General features: G+C 35.6%; 2 protein-coding genes across 2 annotated transcripts; both read right to left on the reverse strand.

Annotated features, from left to right (window-relative positions):
• Window positions 1-1,300: 1,300 nt before the first annotated feature.
• LOC142556361 (putative pre-mRNA-splicing factor ATP-dependent RNA helicase DEAH2) lies at window positions 1,301-6,122 on the reverse strand. Its single transcript, XM_075667820.1, is given in 8 exon segments — window positions 1,301-1,627; window positions 2,201-2,319; window positions 2,430-2,668; window positions 2,753-2,878; window positions 3,229-4,313; window positions 4,420-4,622; window positions 5,478-5,618; window positions 5,620-6,122. Coding segments are annotated over 8 exon segments (2,181 nt in total). The 5' UTR covers window positions 5,761-6,122; the 3' UTR covers window positions 1,301-1,500.
• Window positions 6,123-12,999: 6,877 nt separating this feature from the next.
• On the reverse strand, window positions 13,000-16,359 carry LOC142556362 (squamosa promoter-binding-like protein 3). The gene is given in 6 exon segments (XM_075667821.1): window positions 13,000-13,501; window positions 13,829-14,086; window positions 14,403-14,539; window positions 14,785-15,152; window positions 15,154-15,508; window positions 15,607-16,359. Coding segments are annotated over 5 exon segments (1,377 nt in total). The 5' UTR covers window positions 15,454-15,508; window positions 15,607-16,359; the 3' UTR covers window positions 13,000-13,187.
• Between the last annotated feature and the right edge of the window lie 3,847 nt (window positions 16,360-20,206).

Consider the following 20,206-nt stretch of genomic DNA (forward strand, 5'->3'; position numbering starts at 1 on the left):
AAGCTGTCCATCATCTCCTTCGATACATCAAAGGGACTCCGGGACATGGACTTTTCTTCTCAGCAACATCTCCCTTACAGCTGAAAGCATTTTGTGACGCTGATTGGGCTGCTTGTGCGGAATCTCGAAAATCAGTTACTGGTTTCTGTATATTCCTTGGTCATTCCCTTGTGTCATGGAAAGCCAAGAAGCAAACAACCGTCTCTCGATCATCAGCGGAGGCCGAATATCGAGCACTTGCTAACACGGCAAGTGAGATTGTTTGGATGACTCAATTACTCTCAGATTTTTCCATTCATATAACTGATCCTGCAACCATTTACTGTGATAATCAAGCTGCTGTACATATAGCTTCGAATCCAACGTTTCATGAACGCACCAAACACATTGAAATCGATTGTCATTTTGTTCGAGACAAAGTACATGAAGGGATTATCAAACTCTTGCCGATACGCTCACAATATCAGCTAGCGGACATCTTTACGAAGCCATTACCCATTCCTCGCTTAGCCCCGCTATTGTCCAAGATGGCTATAAAGGACCTTTACAAGCCACCTTGAGGGGGAGTTTTGAACACGTGTAATTATTTTCTTCTATTTGTTAGATTAATTAGCTTCAAGTACATTGAGTTAGTTTAAGTTGGTTTAGGTAGTTTTTGACAGCTGTATGCAACTCATGTGTATATATGTGTGGTTGATCAATTCTGTGATATACAACAGAGAAGAATTCTCCTCCATTCCTTTGGTTTGTGCTCTGTTCGTAATAAAGAATTAAAACTAAATAATAATTGTTGTAATAATTCGGAGTTTCGGAGTCGTCTGTGCGCCTTTTGCTAATGTGACCACAAAGTTATTATACTACCAACTGGCTGTAACCTACTACTTCATCGCATAAAATTGCGAATAAAATCATACAATCAGATTACAAAATTGTGGTCTGAAAGATCAAAGAATCTTTAATACATCTGAAAAATGTAAGGAATGCCACGGATACCAACATCAACTGCTTTGCTAGCATTTGCCCTCGCCAATCAATTCAACAGGTCGGTCATATATAATATAATAATTAGTTGCCAAATGACCATGGCATACGCGGTCTCCCTAGTTTTCTATGTCAAGGCTACGAACACAATTTTTGGATCGTAAATGACAGCAATCCTAATTGTTAATAATGTCTACTCGATAATATTATTACATTTTGATTGTAAACCATATTATTTCTTTTTTATATTTATCGTCATACCGCATCATATCTATTAATATCAAGAACACATACATACATAGTAACTAAACAGTAAATGTGCGTAAACAATACCGATTCCATTTGGTCCAGTGAATTAATAAACCACATTAATCCTCGTAATCCTAATTATATCAAAATCAATGATACACGATGATTAATAATTCAGAATGATCTTAAAACTTGAAAGCACAATCAAATATCAACCCAGACGCACTGGGCTAAAATTCTAACAAAGTCAGCCGTTTACAACTGAATTCATCACTTCCTATTCTTGCCCTCCTCCCTCGAGTTCTCCCGCTTCTTGTATAATTTCTCCAGTTGGCGCTTCGCCTCACAATTCGGAAAATTAATCAGATCATAATAGTGGGGAGCAATATCAATCAACCTGCAATCATTTTACAAGACAGGGAAGGGACTATCATTTCACCTTATTCTACAACTCAAATAAATAATCTAAACCCAAAATCACTGATCAAAGAATCCGTTTATTTTTAAATAAGAAATAAAAACCACCGCCTCAACCTGGTCATCTAAATGGTTAGACAATAACGTGCAGCTAAAGGTAATGCAGAGATTACACAACTGACTCCTCAAAATTCATATAACAGGGGCAAACCGTAATTTACCTCCAGCAGTAGCAAAATATTATTCAGGTATTGCTTGGAGTGAGTAAATCCATGGACAAAAAATCAGCTAATAACAAGGAGCTTTAACCACAAGGAAACAAACATAAGCATAACCACATGGAAATGCTGACAACCACATGAACTTTACTTTGCATTTTTTTGGGACCAATTTTTTTCCTTTTTTTTTCGAGTGAGAGATTTCCCGTTGTCAAAAGAGAACTTTTTCCTTATTGTATTTGAGGCATACCGACTTATATTTTTTTAGTCTAGACACCCAACAGGAAAACATATAATACAAAAAACAAGTCAAATCATATAGTGGATAAACTGACCATTCACCACGCACATCTGTTACAGTACGGATAAAATTCCTGCTTGTCAGAACGTATTCATTATAGATAACCCACTCTGGCTTATGGTCCAAGCAATTCGAAGGGTGCAAATGTACAACCTGCAAGCAAAGCAAATGACATCAGATATAAAATAGGTACATAAGTCGTTTGGGAATGTGTTACATATAGCCCATTCAAAAAACAAAACAACACAGTCATGAACAAATACTTGATTATCTTTTACTGTCAGATAGTGGCCTGTGCGCTCCATATGGGCAACTTGCATGAAATATCCAGCTAGCATAGCCTTTCTAATATTCACATAGTAATCACGACTGTTAAAATCCGTGCTGCATAACTTCAGGTTGAACCTAGCCATTATGCGAGCTAGCTGCTGTCTGACATTGTCCGCAGATTTAAGAGCCCTGTGATTGATAAAATTCTCATAGCACCATTGTGGATCTTCCTCTGTAGATTTTTCATGCGGAAATATTAGCACAATAGGGAAAGAAGGCCAAGGAAAAAAATGAAAAACAAATCTAGTCTACTCACTGTTTTGCTTGTATGCATGATACACATTCAATAGAGTGAGATGATCCCCATCAATGTGACCAAACCGGGCTTTTGCTTCGTCTGCAGCCTTTTGCGCCTCCCTAGGCCGGACAAAGCAATTGGGTACTAGAGAAAAAATTGATAATCACAGAGGAGGCCCATGGAAGGTCAGCAGATGCATAGAGGCGAGAAGATACCATTTGCTTCATGAGAGAATACTGAGAAACTGCAACTATCTGCATCAGCATTTACTTAGAAATCTTTGGCACATGCCTAAGGAGGCATGAAACCCAGACAAGACATGCTGATGACACCCTAAGCAGACACTTAAATATCAACCACATACACGAATGCGTCTGCAGTCATGTATGGAGTAAAATATTTAAGACTAGTGAAGGGTAAAATCGACCAAGAACTACATCTACTATAATTGGAACAACACCCATGACTAAGACCACAAGAGCAACAATGAATACCTGAAAGCATAGCAGATACTGAAAGAATCTCGTTTGAGCAATTGAATTCTGGGCTGACAACTAGCATTTTTGCCATTTGAGGATCTAATGGAAGTTCGCTCATGACTTCACCTAACTTGGTCAAATTTCCATCATCGTCAAGGGCTCCTAAGTAATTCAAGACCTCCAGTGCCCGCATCAGTGTCTCGGGAGCAGGTGGGTCCATAAAATCAAAATGGACCAAATCATCTATTCCCAGTTTCTTCAAAGTAAGTACTGTATTTGCAAGGTTCGACCGCAGTATCTCTGGATATGTCTGCGCCACAAGATCGTTATTGAAACTTTTTTCAGTATAAAGCCTGAAACACTTCCCTGGTTGAGTTCTACCAGCACGCCCTGAACGTTGATGAGCACTAGCCTTTGATATAGGTGAAACCAAGAGAGACTCAACACGAATCCGTGGGTTATATACCTTCTGTTTTGCAAACCCTGGATCTATAACATAAACTATACCATCAATAGTTAAAGAGGTTTCAGCAATATTTGTGGACACGACAATCTTCCTTCCTGGTGGACCATCCTCCACCACTGGGGGTGGTGCAGCTTCAAAAATCTTCTGCTGCATAGCTGGAGGAAGGGTGGAGTATAGTGGTACTATTTTGACCGGTCCAACTTGATCTCCAATGTTGGCTATTTCTTTTGTCATCTTGCGACATGCATCTTCAATCTCCTCTTCTCCAGTTAAAAACACAAGTATATCCCCAGGACCTTCAAAAGTGTGTATCTGAATAACGGTCTTGATAGCGGCTTCCAGGTAATCTCTTTCAGGATCCTGTGTGTAAAAAATCTCAACTGGATGAAGCCTTCCCGGCACTTTCATCAGTGGCGCACCACTAAAATAACCCTGAAATTTTTCAGCCTCAAGCGTAGCACTCATGACTACTAGCTTCAAGTCAGGCCTATTTTTCAGCACTTCCTTCAGAAGCCCAAAAAGAACATCTGTTGCCAAAGTTCTCTCATGAGCCTCATCGAGTATGATCACTTTGTATCTCTCCAAGAGTGGATCAGTCATTGCTTCTCTTAGAAGCATACCATCTGTTAAGTACCTAATAATAATAGAATACATGTCACGAAATTAGTGCAATAAAGGCATGGCAATAAAAAAGACAGAATAAGAAGCAATAAAGTATTCATTGATAAAAAACAACTTACTTCAAAACTGTTTTAGCACTGCTGCAGTCTTCAAAACGAATACTATAACCTACCTCCTCTCCAATAGTTACATCCATCTCTTCGGCCACTCTTCTTGAAACAGACATTGCAGCCACTCTCCGAGGCTGGGTGCATGCAACCATGAACTTCTTGCGCTTATCCGGAGTCTCTATCTCTACAGCTTCTAGAACAAACTGAGGAATCTGCAAAGAAGAACAAATTCAATCATGACGCTCAACAATTAAAAAAATAAAAGGATGGTGTCTTGTGCGCAATGCAAGAAATGGCAAAAGCACTTGTCAAGCATAAAAAAGAGAGAAAGTGTGCGGATGCACAAGTGTAAAACTTCACACCTAACATAATTAAGAGTCGAGGTAAAGCAATTAGTTGTCCCACACCGGTTAGAAGTTGCACATACAGACTTGGATAATCATATCTGTTGAGCTAGTTTTTGGGGTTGAGTTAGGTTCAAATCCCATTTTACATTGTATGAGAGATCAAAGCCAACGTTATGTGTTGGACTGCACATAATTGAGCCAACCGTTCTGCCCATAGTTGGATCACTTGTAAATCTCACGCTCCATGTGTTCATTCCAAAGCGTGAGGAGTGTTAGTTGTCATAAAATCCTAGTTGGGGAAAATATATGGACACGAACAATACTTACCTTGAACTAACTTTTGGAGGATGAATTACGTCGAAATCTCAATCTAACCTGCCATCGCACTAGGCGGCCCCTATAATTCATCATAAATTTAGCTTCTATTACAGTACAAGGGTAACAGAAAAAGGAGGAAAATGCAAGGCTATGTAACGAAAGAAACTTACATGCTCCAACAAAAGATGGGAGGAAAAAAATCATATTTAATATTATTAACTAAATATTGAATTAAGTTGATATGCCATGACAAAGCAGCACGGCAAACAAGGAGTGTCCCCCCTCATCGCTTTCTGGTAATTAATTTTGACTGTTAACTATTACCATCTAACTTGATCTTCCAGCTGCCATAACTCGTAACAGAGAAAATAGTTATGGATAATTAAATGTATGAACACTGACCTGAGTAGTTTTACCGCTGCCAGTTTCCCCAACAAGAATTAGGGCTTGATTAGCTTTAAGAGCCTGCAAGAACTCATCTTTCTGATGCCATACGGGGAGGGACTTCCTCTTATCCAGAATCTCGTAATATCTCTGAGAGAAAGTCCCTTCCATTCCACTGGTTATTTGTCGAAGCAGAAGCAGTCATGCCATCGTTTCCATTAGCTCTGGAGATCTTCGCCGAAACCGATGCCTCGTCCACCACGTCAAACAGGCTTACCTTCCTTTTCCTCTCTGTTCCCATCTACCAAGTGTCTTCTCAAATTACAAGGCTATATCAATATATCCTTTTTTTTAAACCTCAAATCAATAGATAAAGCCGGGAACAGATGCAACATTCGACGGACTGACTAATGCACGGGTAGGGACAAGAACCTGAGGATATATTGGTCGCGTTTTATGTCCAAGACCGCCGATTGGGGTAAAGGCGCGGCTCTGGCAATCGGGGCGGTGCTGGGGTGGAATAGGAGGCCGGAGGAGAGGTGGATGGGTGGGAGAGACTTCGCAGGTTGGGGAGAGTTTTCTTATCGATTTAGGGCTTGGTTGAAGGGTTTTGTCCGTCTCGATTTCGGTATATATTCGAGGAGGTTTGGCCCAAAATTTTGAGCTCTTGTCCTCCTATAATTTAATGAAATTCATTTTTAATACAAGCGGATATATATGGTTGTGGCTCACAATTTTGATTTTGATTATAATAAAATTTATTATTGTGTTAATAATTTTGATTAGCTGAATTTTTTCGATGATATCTCATTGTTCGGTAATTCAAATTACCAAAAACCAAAATGATTGAAAAAAAATTCAAATTACTACAAGTCATATTTCTTATCAGCTCGACTGATTCATATGTTATTTTAGCGAAATAGTCGTTGTAAGATTGAGCTAGATGAATCGAAAACAACAACCAGCTTGACATAATCAGTTCTGATATTTTTAGCCAAACATACCAGCTCAGTTATCGAAATAGAACTTCAGCATGCATTACAAAAGCTAAGATGGTGATCTAAAAATCATGTTCAAAAGTTGAAGTCTGAATCAGCTATTAAGATGGTGCAAAACTGCGATGAAATTGCTAGTTTTATTTTGAATAATGAAAAAATTTCCGCTTTTATACACTCTAGTATTTCGAGCATATCTTTCTCATTCAAACTCGACATTGAGTGATTCTTGATTATATAGAAAGCTAAGAGAAAGGTCGTGGACAACGCTCATATTCATCACTTTGTCTATATATTGATGAATCCAGAGTTGTAATCAAGATAAGCGATCAGCTCGACTTGGACTTGCTCAACTCAGACCAAGCTGATCAAACCAGCAAACCAAGTTGATCAACCGGCTCGATCTAGATCAGCTCAGTCAAGAGTAAAATCAGCTTGATCTCATAATATGGGTAGTATGGGTATAAACTAACCGAATCGAACCGAGTATGACGAAAATTTGAGGGCTCGAATTAGTTATATTCGAGTTCGATTCGAAGTTCAAAAATTTTAAAAAATTTGGCTCGAATTCGGTTCGAATTAAAGTTCAAGTTCTCCTCAAAAGATTCGAACATGTTCTTGAACTATTTGAATTATTGCTTGAAAATAAGTACTCGAAATGTATTTATTTAATATATAATTATATTATATTAATAAAATACTAAAACTCACGAGTGGCTCGCGAACTGTCGAACAAAATAATTTGGGCTAGAGTTCGGCTTGGAAAAAAAATTTGATTTCGGCTCGAATTTCGGTAAGCTCGAATATTGATCAAATAGTGTTTGAGTCTGCTCGAAAAGCTCGTGAATCGGCTCAATTCGTTAACACCCCTAATGGCCAGCGACACGGATATGACAGTTTCAATGTCAGAAATCATACATAACATTTCCAAATGGTCATATCCTTATTTGGAATGGTTATATCATTCTTCGAGGCCATAAATTCAACTCTTTGAAAACAATATCACAAGAAAATGAAAGAAGAGAATGAGGAAGAACAACTCAACCCAAAATGGAGTACCTAGAAGCATTTATTGAAATGTTAAAGTATGTAATGGAGTTTTAATGGAGATATCATCTTAGTGAATGTTTTTCTCTTTATGTGAGGATACATTAGAGAAATATAAACAATAAAATATTAAATTCTCACATATAATTATTCACATATATACAAGAAATTTGAGTTTCAAAGAATCATTGAGTGATAAACTTTACACCAAAATATTAAAGATTGTGTTTGTATTCTTAGCGAAAAACATTAAAACATTATAAAGATTTTGAGGCCGCTGTCTATAATTGAGAGTATGCTAGGTGTTTAGATTAGGCAAGGGGGAAGTTCTAAGTCGAATTGGGTTTGCCTAATGGGTTGTATAAATCAAAATATTCTAGTTAATATCTTCCTACAATGGAAGAAAAGATGATGTAGGCATTGATAATCTTCGAACATCCATAAAAAAACTTGCGCTTTTTTTAATTTATCGCATTTAATTATTGTTGATGTTTTGTCATGCATTGTTGAATTATTTTAAGTGTTTCAAAAATGCTTCAACCAAACTGTTTTTATACATTCAACTTGCATTATTTTCAAATTATTTACAAAATATTTAATTGGTCTTTAGAGGAATATGTCGAGTTTCTTCCGCTTGATATAGAACCGAACTCGATATAATTTCTCGATGTTCGGTTCATTTTTTAACATTTCAAGAACGATATATTGTAACTCTTTTAGAAGCAAAATATTTTTAAAAATGTTTATTCACCTCCTCTAAATATATTTTCGATCTTAACGAGCTGTGGGATAATATATTATTATATCCCTACAGTTTTTTTTCTCACTTATGTTTCTCAAATATTTTTTTTCCCATTTATATCTTTTATCCGTTAGTTTGGTTCCAAAAAATTCCCCTACCATCAATTGCTCCGTGAAAGTCAAACAGAACTTACACATGATATAAGGACCTAGCATCGTATTTATCTTAAATCATATTTTGATTCTCAGTAATTTATAAAATTGTCATATTATTAAGTGTATGAAGTATATAATTGACAATGAAAATGAACAAATATGTTGTGATAATGAAATATTGTAGTAGTAATTGATTTGTATTTGAATGGTGTGCTGAAACGCAATAGAGAAGTGACACATGTTACAGTTTTCAGCATAATTATCTGAGTATTAGTTCAAATGAAATGAAATCAATTTCATTAGAAAGATAATACATAGTACTAAAATTTCATGTTTTGAGTTTTGTCCAAATCAATTTGAAATATGGGCAAAATTATCCGAAGTGTATCGTGTGCATTGAAATTACCGCACTGACACATTTTGGGACAATAAGCATAACTTTCGCATCCGCTACCAAAATTGAGTGAGGTTGGTGGCAAATGAAAGTCAAGACATAGATTTACAATTTCATGTTGACCACTATTGCTAATTCGAAACCTAAAATAGCATTTCGACAGCGTACGAAGCTATGCAAAACACCTTCCGGACAGAACTGGGCACGCGGCTGCGCCATTTCTGGCGCCCCTGAGCGCACCGCCTCACCTGCACACTATTTAAGAGTGATAAGGATGATTTTTTTGATAAAAATCTTCAATCCTCTTTCTCATTTTTGGAAGAAATGTAAGAATCCATGTTCTATCGTTTGAATCTACCTCGAAAATTTTTCGAAACTCAAAACAAATTATATATTCGAAATCCTCGTATTGAGAGCATTCTTTTGATGTCTTCTCAAGTAGCATCGATATAATAGCCGACGAAAAACTAGCTTTCAAAGTCGAAATTGAATTATGTTACGATTTCAATTTTATATGAATTTTCAAAGTTTTAAAACAATTGTGAAACTTGAAATTTAGATTGTAGATTATTGTATAATAATAAGTTATTAGGATTTATAATGCGATATAATTATCCTAATAACGTAATGGTTAAACTAAATATCGTAGAACAAATTGATACATTCAAATACACTATTAGTATTGCATTTTAATGAATTTATTGATTGAAATAAATATTTTGATTATGTAGATATATTTTTTGTACTGAAATCCTAAAGCTAAATTGAACTGGAAACGAAGAATTGAGGTATGTTGCGACTGGGTAACATACGACATGTATATGTGTCATATGATATATGCTTGATTGATTTGACTGAAAATATGTGTCTATATGCCTTATTTGTTAAGTTGATGTGGCATACATGACCATTCATGATAGGTACATCGATATATAAATAAATATTTTGTTAACACACATCATTTTATACATACATCGCTACATGACATGCACGTTGAGCTATGAACCTTATATACCTTTATATAATTGGATTTTGATTCTGGGTTTTTGAGCACGATAATATGTTTGCTATTATGTGGCCCTTAAAAACATAGTCATTTGTGGCCCCTATGATTGATTTGGTTGAGATTTAGGATTTGATAGCGCTTTGTCGACGCTATCACACGAATATTCCCTTATACTTGACTGAGGTCGGTGTGCCAGCTCGAGCATTGATTTGATAGCGATTCGATTGGTTCCGATACTTGCTCAGTGGATGAGCATTTGACCTGATATCTCCACGACATGTATGCATTGTATATCGTATATCATTGTATAGATACATGTTGTATATATTATGGTTTTTACATACTGAGGGTTTGCTCACCCCAAGGGGGCTGTTTTCTCTTTGTGTGTGGACAATGGCATGTACTCCATGTTATCAGGAGATCAGAGATGGTACTTCTGAAGGGAGTCACATTTGAGTTGAGGTTGAGTGGCATATCCCAGTATATATATGTGTCTATATACCAGAGCATGTTCCGATGATATGAGTTGTTTGTATGTAGTTGATGTAAGTCATGTGTTGGTATATTTTATGATGCGATATGTTTAGATGAGACTTTATTATATACTATTTTTAGTATTATAATTATAGTTGACACATTTGGGCTCATTGTAAAGAAAATTTTTACTCGTTTTCCGCTGTAATTAATTAACTCTAATCAAATTGCATTGTAATAAAGATTAGGAGTTAAGGCCCACACACATGATTTGCCAATCAGTCTGAGAATACCTAGATTTTATCCAAATTCTCAGGATAATACATTATTACGTCCCTGTAATACATTACGAGTGCCATTTATTTAAAATGAAAATATCATTATAAATTGGAAATTAAGGAGTACAACATATAAAAAAATTATGTTCGCTTAAAATTAGAAAACAATATATAAATTAAATTTTTTAAAATATGTAAAATATTAATTCAAGGATTATTGTATTGTAACCATATATGCTCAATTAAATCAGCATGAAGTTGGTAATGTTGTCACGTGGTTCAGAATTTGTCCGGAGATAATCATGAAATCCTTGGTTTGAGCATTGGACGGGTTCTGCAAGTTCGTCACCTTCATCGTTGTATCAATTCGTCACATAAACCCCATCATTTTCAACAATCATGTTATGCAAAATAATGTATGATAACATCATATGTTTTAACTTTTTCTTGTACCAATAACGAGCCGGACCTCTGAAAATTTCCCATCGAATTTGGAGCACCTTAAATTCTCATTCAACATATTTTCTTTCAGTCCCTTTGGGATCTTCGGTGCAAGGAAAAGCCTTCACGAAAATAGCTCATTCCGGATATATTTCATTTGTTAAATAATATCTCTTCGTACATTGAGTGTTGTTGATCGTGAAATTAGTCTCCGGTGCATTTCCTTGCAAGACAATAATGAATATGGGAGATTCGTACTACACGTTAATATAATATGTGAACCGGCGATACCAAAAAATGCATGTCATATCCATAAATCTTGAGTGGCGACCGGTTCAAGCACGATTTTTGGTGACCCATGACCTCTTGTAAACTAGCATTTCCAAGAAACTGGACAATTTTTCTATTCTCAGTGCATACAATCAAGGCTGTCCAACATTCCGTGGAAGTTGTGCCTCTCATAATGCATTTGAAGAAGACGTTGAACATCATCAACATTCGGCCTTCTCAAGTGTCGATCACCAAATAATTCAACCATATATCCACAGAACTTGAAAAGACACTTAATGACAGTTGATTCACCCATATGCAGGTACTTGTCAAGATGGTCGGCTGCGACTTCATAAGACAATGGATGAATCGCAACCGTGCATTTTTGTAGTGGTGACAAGCTTTTTCTTCTCGCAGCAGTGTCCATCTGCTGAAAATATGTGGACGACTCTCAAATGCATTCGCTATGCAAAGGAATAACTATCTTCAATTTCGAAAGCGTCTTTGAAATATTTGATCTGGATACACAATGTTTGTGGAGCAACTAATCATTGAAGAACCTCGCATGCCCGACTTCACGATTTCTTTGGACGAACTTTCTTCTTCGTTGTATCTCGTTATTACTTTGATATGCTTCAACAATTTTTCACATTTGTTGAAATATCAATAATATTAGTCCTTCCCCGAATCATAACCTTGGTCATCAATTTCAACTTAAACTTTGTTTCCACTTGTAAACCTTGAGCTCGTACTACTGAAATATTGATACTTTGGAGGAAACAAATTAAAATCTATATGTTTGACAAATGATATGTTCTTAGAACGAAGAATTGTAAAGCGCAAGATGTCTATAAATATAAATATTCTTCTTGTCAACAACTATATTCCAACAACTACTTTGCACGACTATATTTGAAATGACGACGTTCCAACAACTAGTTTGCAACATCGATATTAATTGACCGGAGCATTACATTAATTGAAATGAAAATTAAATTAATTGAAAATTACAATAACCGAAAATTACATATTTCATCTTTCCTTAATCTTTTGACAAATATTTGTGAATGATAAGTTGCTCTTCTGTCATTTGCTAAGTGTCATTCAAAGGATTGTATATTCTTTTAGTCGAACTTTGGCTAAGGACAGCTTTTTCTTTCATGTCATCTATTTCGAGTTTTTGTTTCATTTCAACTTCAACCTTTTTCATGCTTATATACTCAGAATCTTTACCAACATATTGTCCAAGTTTACTGTCATACCTTCCATTTCCAATTTCGTTTGGCCTTCTCCCCTTCTTTTTGTTGCCTTTTGACCCACTGAACGAGTTTTTTTCTTTTTTAGATCTAAATTTAGACTTGCATCTTAGTTGAATGAGGTGTTGCTTGCCCTCGAATCCGAGGTCCTCGCATTCTTCATGCCAACAAAGTGATCAATGTTTGTGGAGTAAACATTAGATATCTTTAATGATTTTTCATGCATGTTCAAGATTAAATGCAATGCTATTATTTTTCTCGCAATATTTTTCATATGCAAATCGCAATATATCCTTATCATTGTTGTCGCTACGATACACACTATAAACACTATTATAATTTGCATTGAAGTGATAAAAAAATGCCACTTCTATCGTGTGATGTGGATGGGCGTTGGTGGTAATAAAAAAATGCAAATCGTGAAACATCAACTCAAAAGCATGACACAACCGTTTACACTGCCATCCCACATAGAATGCACCACATAAAAATGTCATCGAGTTGCTTGGGTTTCAAAACAAAATCCTCGAACCACCAAAACTCGGTTTACACGCCCGAAGGCGACAGGCTACAGAAACCACTAACCATAACAAACAGCATCAAACAAATCCTTTAGAATGGAAAAGAATCAAACATAACATTCCTAAACAGAAGCTTAGTTTTGGAACGGTCATTTCAAGATACTTGAATAAAAATCAGGCTCGTACGGCGCTTTGAGAAGATGGTTTTCCTCAAATGTGTTGGTGGTGGCCAATAATTGAAGTTTGGAATCAGTTGTCTGCTGTCCAGACAGCCACATTTCGGAAGAAGCGAGGTGAACACCTTCTGGTATTGAATGCTGTATCATAGGATGAGTAATGTTGGCAACATTTTCATGCAATGCAATGGATTCCGAACCCCAGGAATTAGTTGACAGAAGAGAGAGAGCATGGTTATATTCCGGTGCTGTATCTGCTTGGGAAGAACTAAGGGCTCCCTTGGAACCTGAGAAGTATATCAAGTAAGATGAAGTAACTTGAATCACCATTGAGCTTCCAGTTATCAGATTAAATTCGTCTACATGTTATTGCATCAGAACAGAGAAGTAAATTCAAGCAAGATTTCCATTTTCAAAATATAATATTACAGAGAACCAAGAAACGATTCTCGATGATAAGATATCCACATTGAGAGCAAACCAAGTTCAATATAGTTTACTCCAGAATAATTACTAGGGCAGGAGCAAAGTAAACCAATATGATCCTCGATCACGAATGACTCATTTAATCTGGAATTTTTTTTTTCTGAAAGCATATAAAGTAGGAAACCAACCTGGATTTGAGATCTCAGATGCCAAATACTTGGAAGCCAAAAAACTGGCTGTATTACTACCATGCATATTGAACTTGATACTTGGACCTGGTACAAGCAATTGCTCATCAGTACCTCCATATCCATTAGGCTTAAAAGAATATCCTTTTGTGACAGTGAACTTGGGGTTGCATGTGCTATCCCATGTAGAATTTGTAGGAGTTCGAGAATGAAGAATTGGGGTGTTGTTCAGCAGAAAACTCATTTGTTGCCTTCCTCCTGTACACGTAAAAAAGGAATTTAGATGGGCTTTGCATAAATTTTACTATACATATTTGAGACTAGTACTCGACCATTTCCATGTTTTCCTGTTCGTCTTCCAGTTTTATTATCATGTGAGATTTATATTTATCACCTGATTTTCGATTAGATGGTAGAGAACTATCAACAAAGCACGTAATTATTTGGAAGAAGAATCATATCAATATTACAGGTATCAATAAGTCCATTACCGTTCCATGTTGAAAACGAGGTATCAAATATGGTATACACTGTCAATAGAAATCATTTATAATAAACAACAGCAGGAATATACCATAAAATTGCGATGAGAGCCTTGCTGAGTTAAACTGGATAGCTTCCTGTTGTGGCTTGCGTCGTCGTGCATTGTGATCAGAAAGTCTTCTTCGACAACTGCGCTTCTTTTCGTCGAATTCAGACAAACCATGAAACCTTCACAGAGAAAGAAGAAACCTCAAATCTCCTAAATTCTTCCAAATCTTGCAAACAAAAAACAAGATCGCGAGAAATAGAACTCGGGGTGGAGATATGAATGTCGTATTTTAAGTCGTATTCACCCATAGATATCCTGTGACAGATATATTATTAGACTAATAAAACCAACATATATATCCTGTCCCAGATATATTATTAGACTAATAAAACCAATAAAAAGGTTTTCATCCACAGAGTATTACCTGCTACACTGCTGGCAAAAACGACGTTCAACACCTCCAACAATGACCTTTGGACATTTGGAATGGCTATCACAAACTCTGTGCTTTCGGTGATATTCCTTGGCCATTGAAAGCTCAAGATTGCAGTCCTCGACTTGACACCGTGGCATAGGGGTATTCCGACCAGATGATTTCGTTTTCTTTGGTGTACTGCTGGACGAAGTAGGCATCACAGAAAGTGACGTCGTCTTAGTATTTCCCCCGTTCCCACTACTCTCGAAATAAGTCCTCTTTCCAAGTTTCAGACCAATTAGCGGTTCCATTAAAGAATTCAAAGGTGGAGAAGTTCCACAAATCTCAGTTCCTTTCATATCAATTTTCTTGTCCAAAATTTCCGGAGGACATGAGCCTGAAGTCAGGAGTTTGCATCCCATCCTTCGTAGAGGAATCCTCCGAAGCTGAAATCGAGCTCTTAGCTGAAGAGCCGTGCCCACCGTCAGAGCCAGAGGCACCACTCCCACCACCGCCACCTGACAGATTGAAGGATCCACCATTGATTTCTCCATCATCAACAATCATCCAGTCTGCTAAATGCAACTTCTTGGGACTTTCATTAGCTTTCCAACCGAATCCACCGAAGTTTTCCCAATCCCACTTGGAATTCCACTCCATGTCAGAAAAGTAGCTCATTAAACAAGCTTACTCACTTAATCTTTGAACATGGAGATCTATACATGAATTCACTCTGGATTTGTGAAATTAAAGAGCAAACATTCACAAAACAACCTCAAAAAGAACAGAGCCGACAATAAAAGGTTTCAAGAAATTAACGAGAAACTTTACCTACACGATTTGCCAATCAATCATCCCATGGAGAGCTTGCAACTCACTGTTTCACGTAGAAAGAAGAAATTGCAAAGTTAAATATCAATACATTTCACTCCCAAAATCACAGTTTTCAGACAAACTGACTCTTAAACATCACCACAGGTAAGGAATACTAAGCCCCCAAATTCCACAGTTGAAGAGTTGTATCCCAAAAATTCAAGAATCATGCCAGGCCGCCAGAAACAAATGATAAAAAGAAAAGTATCCAACTATATTGGTGAATATATCCAGCTCCCTTAAAGCAGAGAACTACTTATTTTATGTTAAAAAGAAAGACGGACGAGCTAATGCTTTTCCTTCTGCTACCCATTTACTTCACCAGATTTTGTAAGAATTATTTTTTACAGATTAATACTCACTTTCGATTACAGCAAAAGATTTGCTTTGACTTTCAGAAAATAGAGAAGGCCAAATACATGAACGAGATCGATTAAGACCCATCAAAGGGGAACCCAAGAAATTAAAAGAAAAGGGGACTCCATGTTTTGAATGAAGCTAATATTATACGCATAATATTCGAAATAACTTTATCATTCATCAAACAAAGCCATCAGTAATTAAAAAAACCCCAAGGATAAAAAAGCTATGGGAGTCGCCATCAATGACTTCCCCCTCCAAACCAAACCCAAAACAAAGTTCTTTTTTTTTTTTTTCCCAATTTTTTTTCCATGGATTGCTACTCAAGTGAAGTACAAAGGCATATATATATATATATATATATATATATATATATATATATATATAGCTACACTAGAACAGAAGATAATATAAACATAAAATAGAATTCACTTATTTTAATATATTGACTAATTAAGCACAGTTAAAATAATGGTAGCAAAAGAGGTAGTTTATGGTCAACCATCTAGGGTTTGTTAGTGTCATCGGTAACCGAAAGTAAAAGGAAAAGCTTTTCAGCCCCACACAGAATGTTTTACCCGAAGGAAAATCAGAAGAAAAAACCACTTAACGATATCGCTTTGCAAGGACGTGGAAACGTTTCAAACACCATATAAAAAGCCACTTTTTTATTTTAAAAAAAAAAAGCAAAATGAGCAGAAGTATGGAGAACATCCTTTTCCCCAATTCCCAGGCTGAAAATTTTTCCCGTTTTACACAGCTTTTCAATAAAAAAAAAATCCCTCCACTGTTCTTCCAAAAATAGGAAGTAAAAATCACAGAAACCCATTATTTTACCGTAAACGCTTCATTGATTAATGCGCGGACTGGAAACGAGTGAGGCCTTTCCGCTGTTAGGTGGGTAATCATCATAACAAAACAGAGTCAGTTAATCCGATGAACATAGTTGAAAAAAAAACAAGTAAACAGGGGGAAAAGGACAATTACCCGACAAAGAAAATGGAATCACCCGTCCGTTATAATCATGACAGAGAGTATTGTGTGAAGACGGGAAGAAGGGGAGGGGAGGGAACGAAGAGGAGTAAAGGAAATTTAGCCGACGATCTGTTTTACCAAATGAAGAAAGTGAGTAGAAACCAAAGTGTTAAGCGAGAAATCCTTAATTTGGATTTATATTTTAAAATAAAGTTAACATTATAGTTGCAAAATAAAATTTGTAGTATAATAATAATAATAATAATAATAATAATAATTTTATTTTGGAATAATAATTCGATAAAAGGTTGTAGTATATAAATTACTATATATACAAAATCTAATACCAATGCAATTCAGATGTTGCAAATTATTAATTAATTAATTATTATTTTTCGAACAACAATCGACGGTGAGGGTTGGAAATTGAAGGATTGGACACGTGGACGGCGGGAGGTAAAAGAGGACAGAGGAGCATTTTTGTTTTTAGTTATGGGAACAAGTGGAACTGTGCCCACTCTTGCTCCTTTTTTCTTACAATTTTCATTTTTTTTTTTACCCAAAAAAGTTAAGTAACACTGAATTCGTGTTATGAAATTAATGTTTCATTTCTATGTCGTGAAATATTTCCAATACAAATCGATTATTTTTACTTATGTAATGATAAGTTTTTCTGACAGGTGATATATATCACATAATTAACCATAATACGAGCTCATAAAAAAAAAAAGAAAAAAAATAGGACTCAAGCCCATTTCTAAATGTTGAGTTCGATCATTAAAGTAAGCAGATGAGACGATGATCGTTCAGCATTGTTGCCAGGGTGTGGAGCTCGCTTATAGCAGGCGATCTCTCGACGATTGCTTTTGGAGGAGTAATTACTTATATCTTGATAATCTAATTAATTGAGAGTGTCAAGGAGTAAGAACTTGAGAGAGAGGTGGGTTAAGACTAAAGTGGGTGGAGATGCGATGTATCAAGCTAAGAAAAACAAGGGCCGCCATAAAGGAGCGGATATGTATGTACAGGCAAGTTATAGGTATCCACTGTATTCAAATCTTGGTACCTATCTTTGTCATTATATTACACTCATTATATGGTTGAGCGTCCAAAGAGTTCCGTCGACAAAACTCACATCACTCTTTTAACAACTTGTTCGTGATTTAGGCTCATTCCATATCGAAAATTGTAGCACGAACCGACTTCAAATCATCATAAAAGAACCATATAATTTTAGTGAATATCTAATTTTTATCAAGATTTTTGGTATTTTTAAAATACGTTGTAAATTTTTATTTAATCACACACTTTAAACCATGTTATCAATTTTTTTTTATGAAATGTATGAACTTTTACTTCGAAAAACAATAAAGCATTTTTTAAAGGCCTACCCTCACTTTCTAGATGATTTTTTTTTTTTTAAATACAATGAATCCAATGGTTGGAGAAGTAAATTGACTAAAAGCGGTTTTTTTTTAAACAAAAGTTTCGTTTTTTTTTTAAAAAAATAGATTGTTTAATTGTTGGCCTACCAAAGCTGTTTCAATTATTTTTTAAAACTAGAATTTCTGGGTTTATTTATCTGTTTCTACCTCTATTTAAAATATAAATAAGAGCACTTCAAAATTTATTCAAACGTTAATAAAGGAATTTTAAAATTTGGACTTATTTAAGAATTTTCCGAACTGCAGCTTTCCAACTTCTCTCTAAATCAATAAATTATATATAGACACTATATACTTAAAAAAATGAAAATCTAGATATTGTCTAAAATTCTTTTAGTGCAGAAGAAATTGTTCTATAACATGTCAAGAGTAACTTACTCTTGCAAAGATGAATAGATCTTTCGTGAGACGGTCTCATTGATTTATATCCGTGAAACAGATCGGCCCGACTCATAGCTAACTTGAAAAGTAATATTTTTGACATAAAAATAATATTTTTCATAGTCGAGTTGAAGATCAATCTCATAAAATTAACTCATTAAACTATGTTAAGAGTTGTGTGTGCAACAATCTATGTTTATGTTATTATGTCCGTATACATAAAAATAAAATTGGGCTATACGTCTATTATGTAGGCCCACTAGGGCGTAATTATCATTATTCATTTATTTAGCATTAAAGGCCCTACTATCACTTTCTAGATGAATTTTTTTATAAATGGTTTGGTCAATTCAAACACAAACAATTTGTAAAAGAGGGCTTCTATGAAACTATCCTGTGAGACGATTTGATTTCATCAATATGTGTAGCAAAAACTAATATTTTAATATAAATTTTTTTTTTTCATAGATAGGATGTGCGATCGTTTTCACAAAATTGATTCGTAAAATGTTCTCATTGGTCTTTTTTTATTTATATATGAAATATTTCGTGTGAGAAAAAATAATAGAAATTGAATTTTTCTATAAATCATTAAACAAATGAATCGGTTTCGAACGTAATTTTCGCATATACGTGGGTATAAAGAACAAGGAAGGGGACTCATACATCAGAGTATCAATAACTCATGAATTTTGAGCATTTTTCTGAGAAAAGAAAAATTCGAGACAGTCGAGAATTTTTCAAAATTTGCTAAACTAGAGATTGAACACACTAAAATTTTCAATAATAAATAAATGCCATTGGGACATAGGGGAAAGCAAGATAAGGTTTAAGATGAAGCGTAGGAACCTTCTTTTGAGTTGTTGTAGCCTGCTCTCTGCTCATCTTCGATTTTATTGAGGCCTTTCTATTGAGTGCAGAAAGAGAAAGCAATATGGAGAATTTCTCATGATTGATTAACTGAAAAACTAACTATATATATATATATATATATATATATATATATATGTACACATCAAGTAATAACCAACCAACCACCAACCAACCAACCAACCAACCAACAGACTGACTAAAACTAAGCTATAAATGCTTGCTAATATGTCCCCTCAATATGGACTATATATGTCTTTAATGGCCATCTTGGACAAGACCTGGCAGTGAAGGAGATGGAAGAGGTTTCGTGAATATGTTGGCGAGTTGCAAGTGTGATCTGATAGGAAGAATTTTGATCAAGCTGACGATCATCTTTTCCCGAATAAAATGACAATCAATCTCGATGTGCTTTGTGCGTTCGTGAAAGATTGGATTGTTTGCAATATGTATAGCATCTTGATTATCACAAAAGATGGTGCCCGGAGAAGGCAGAACGATGTGAAAATCTTTCAACAACTGAACAA

The sequence above is a fragment of the Primulina tabacum genome, chromosome 9 (assembly GCF_025594145.1).
Source record: "Primulina tabacum isolate GXHZ01 chromosome 9, ASM2559414v2, whole genome shotgun sequence".
Lineage (NCBI taxonomy): Eukaryota > Viridiplantae > Streptophyta > Magnoliopsida > Lamiales > Gesneriaceae > Primulina > Primulina tabacum.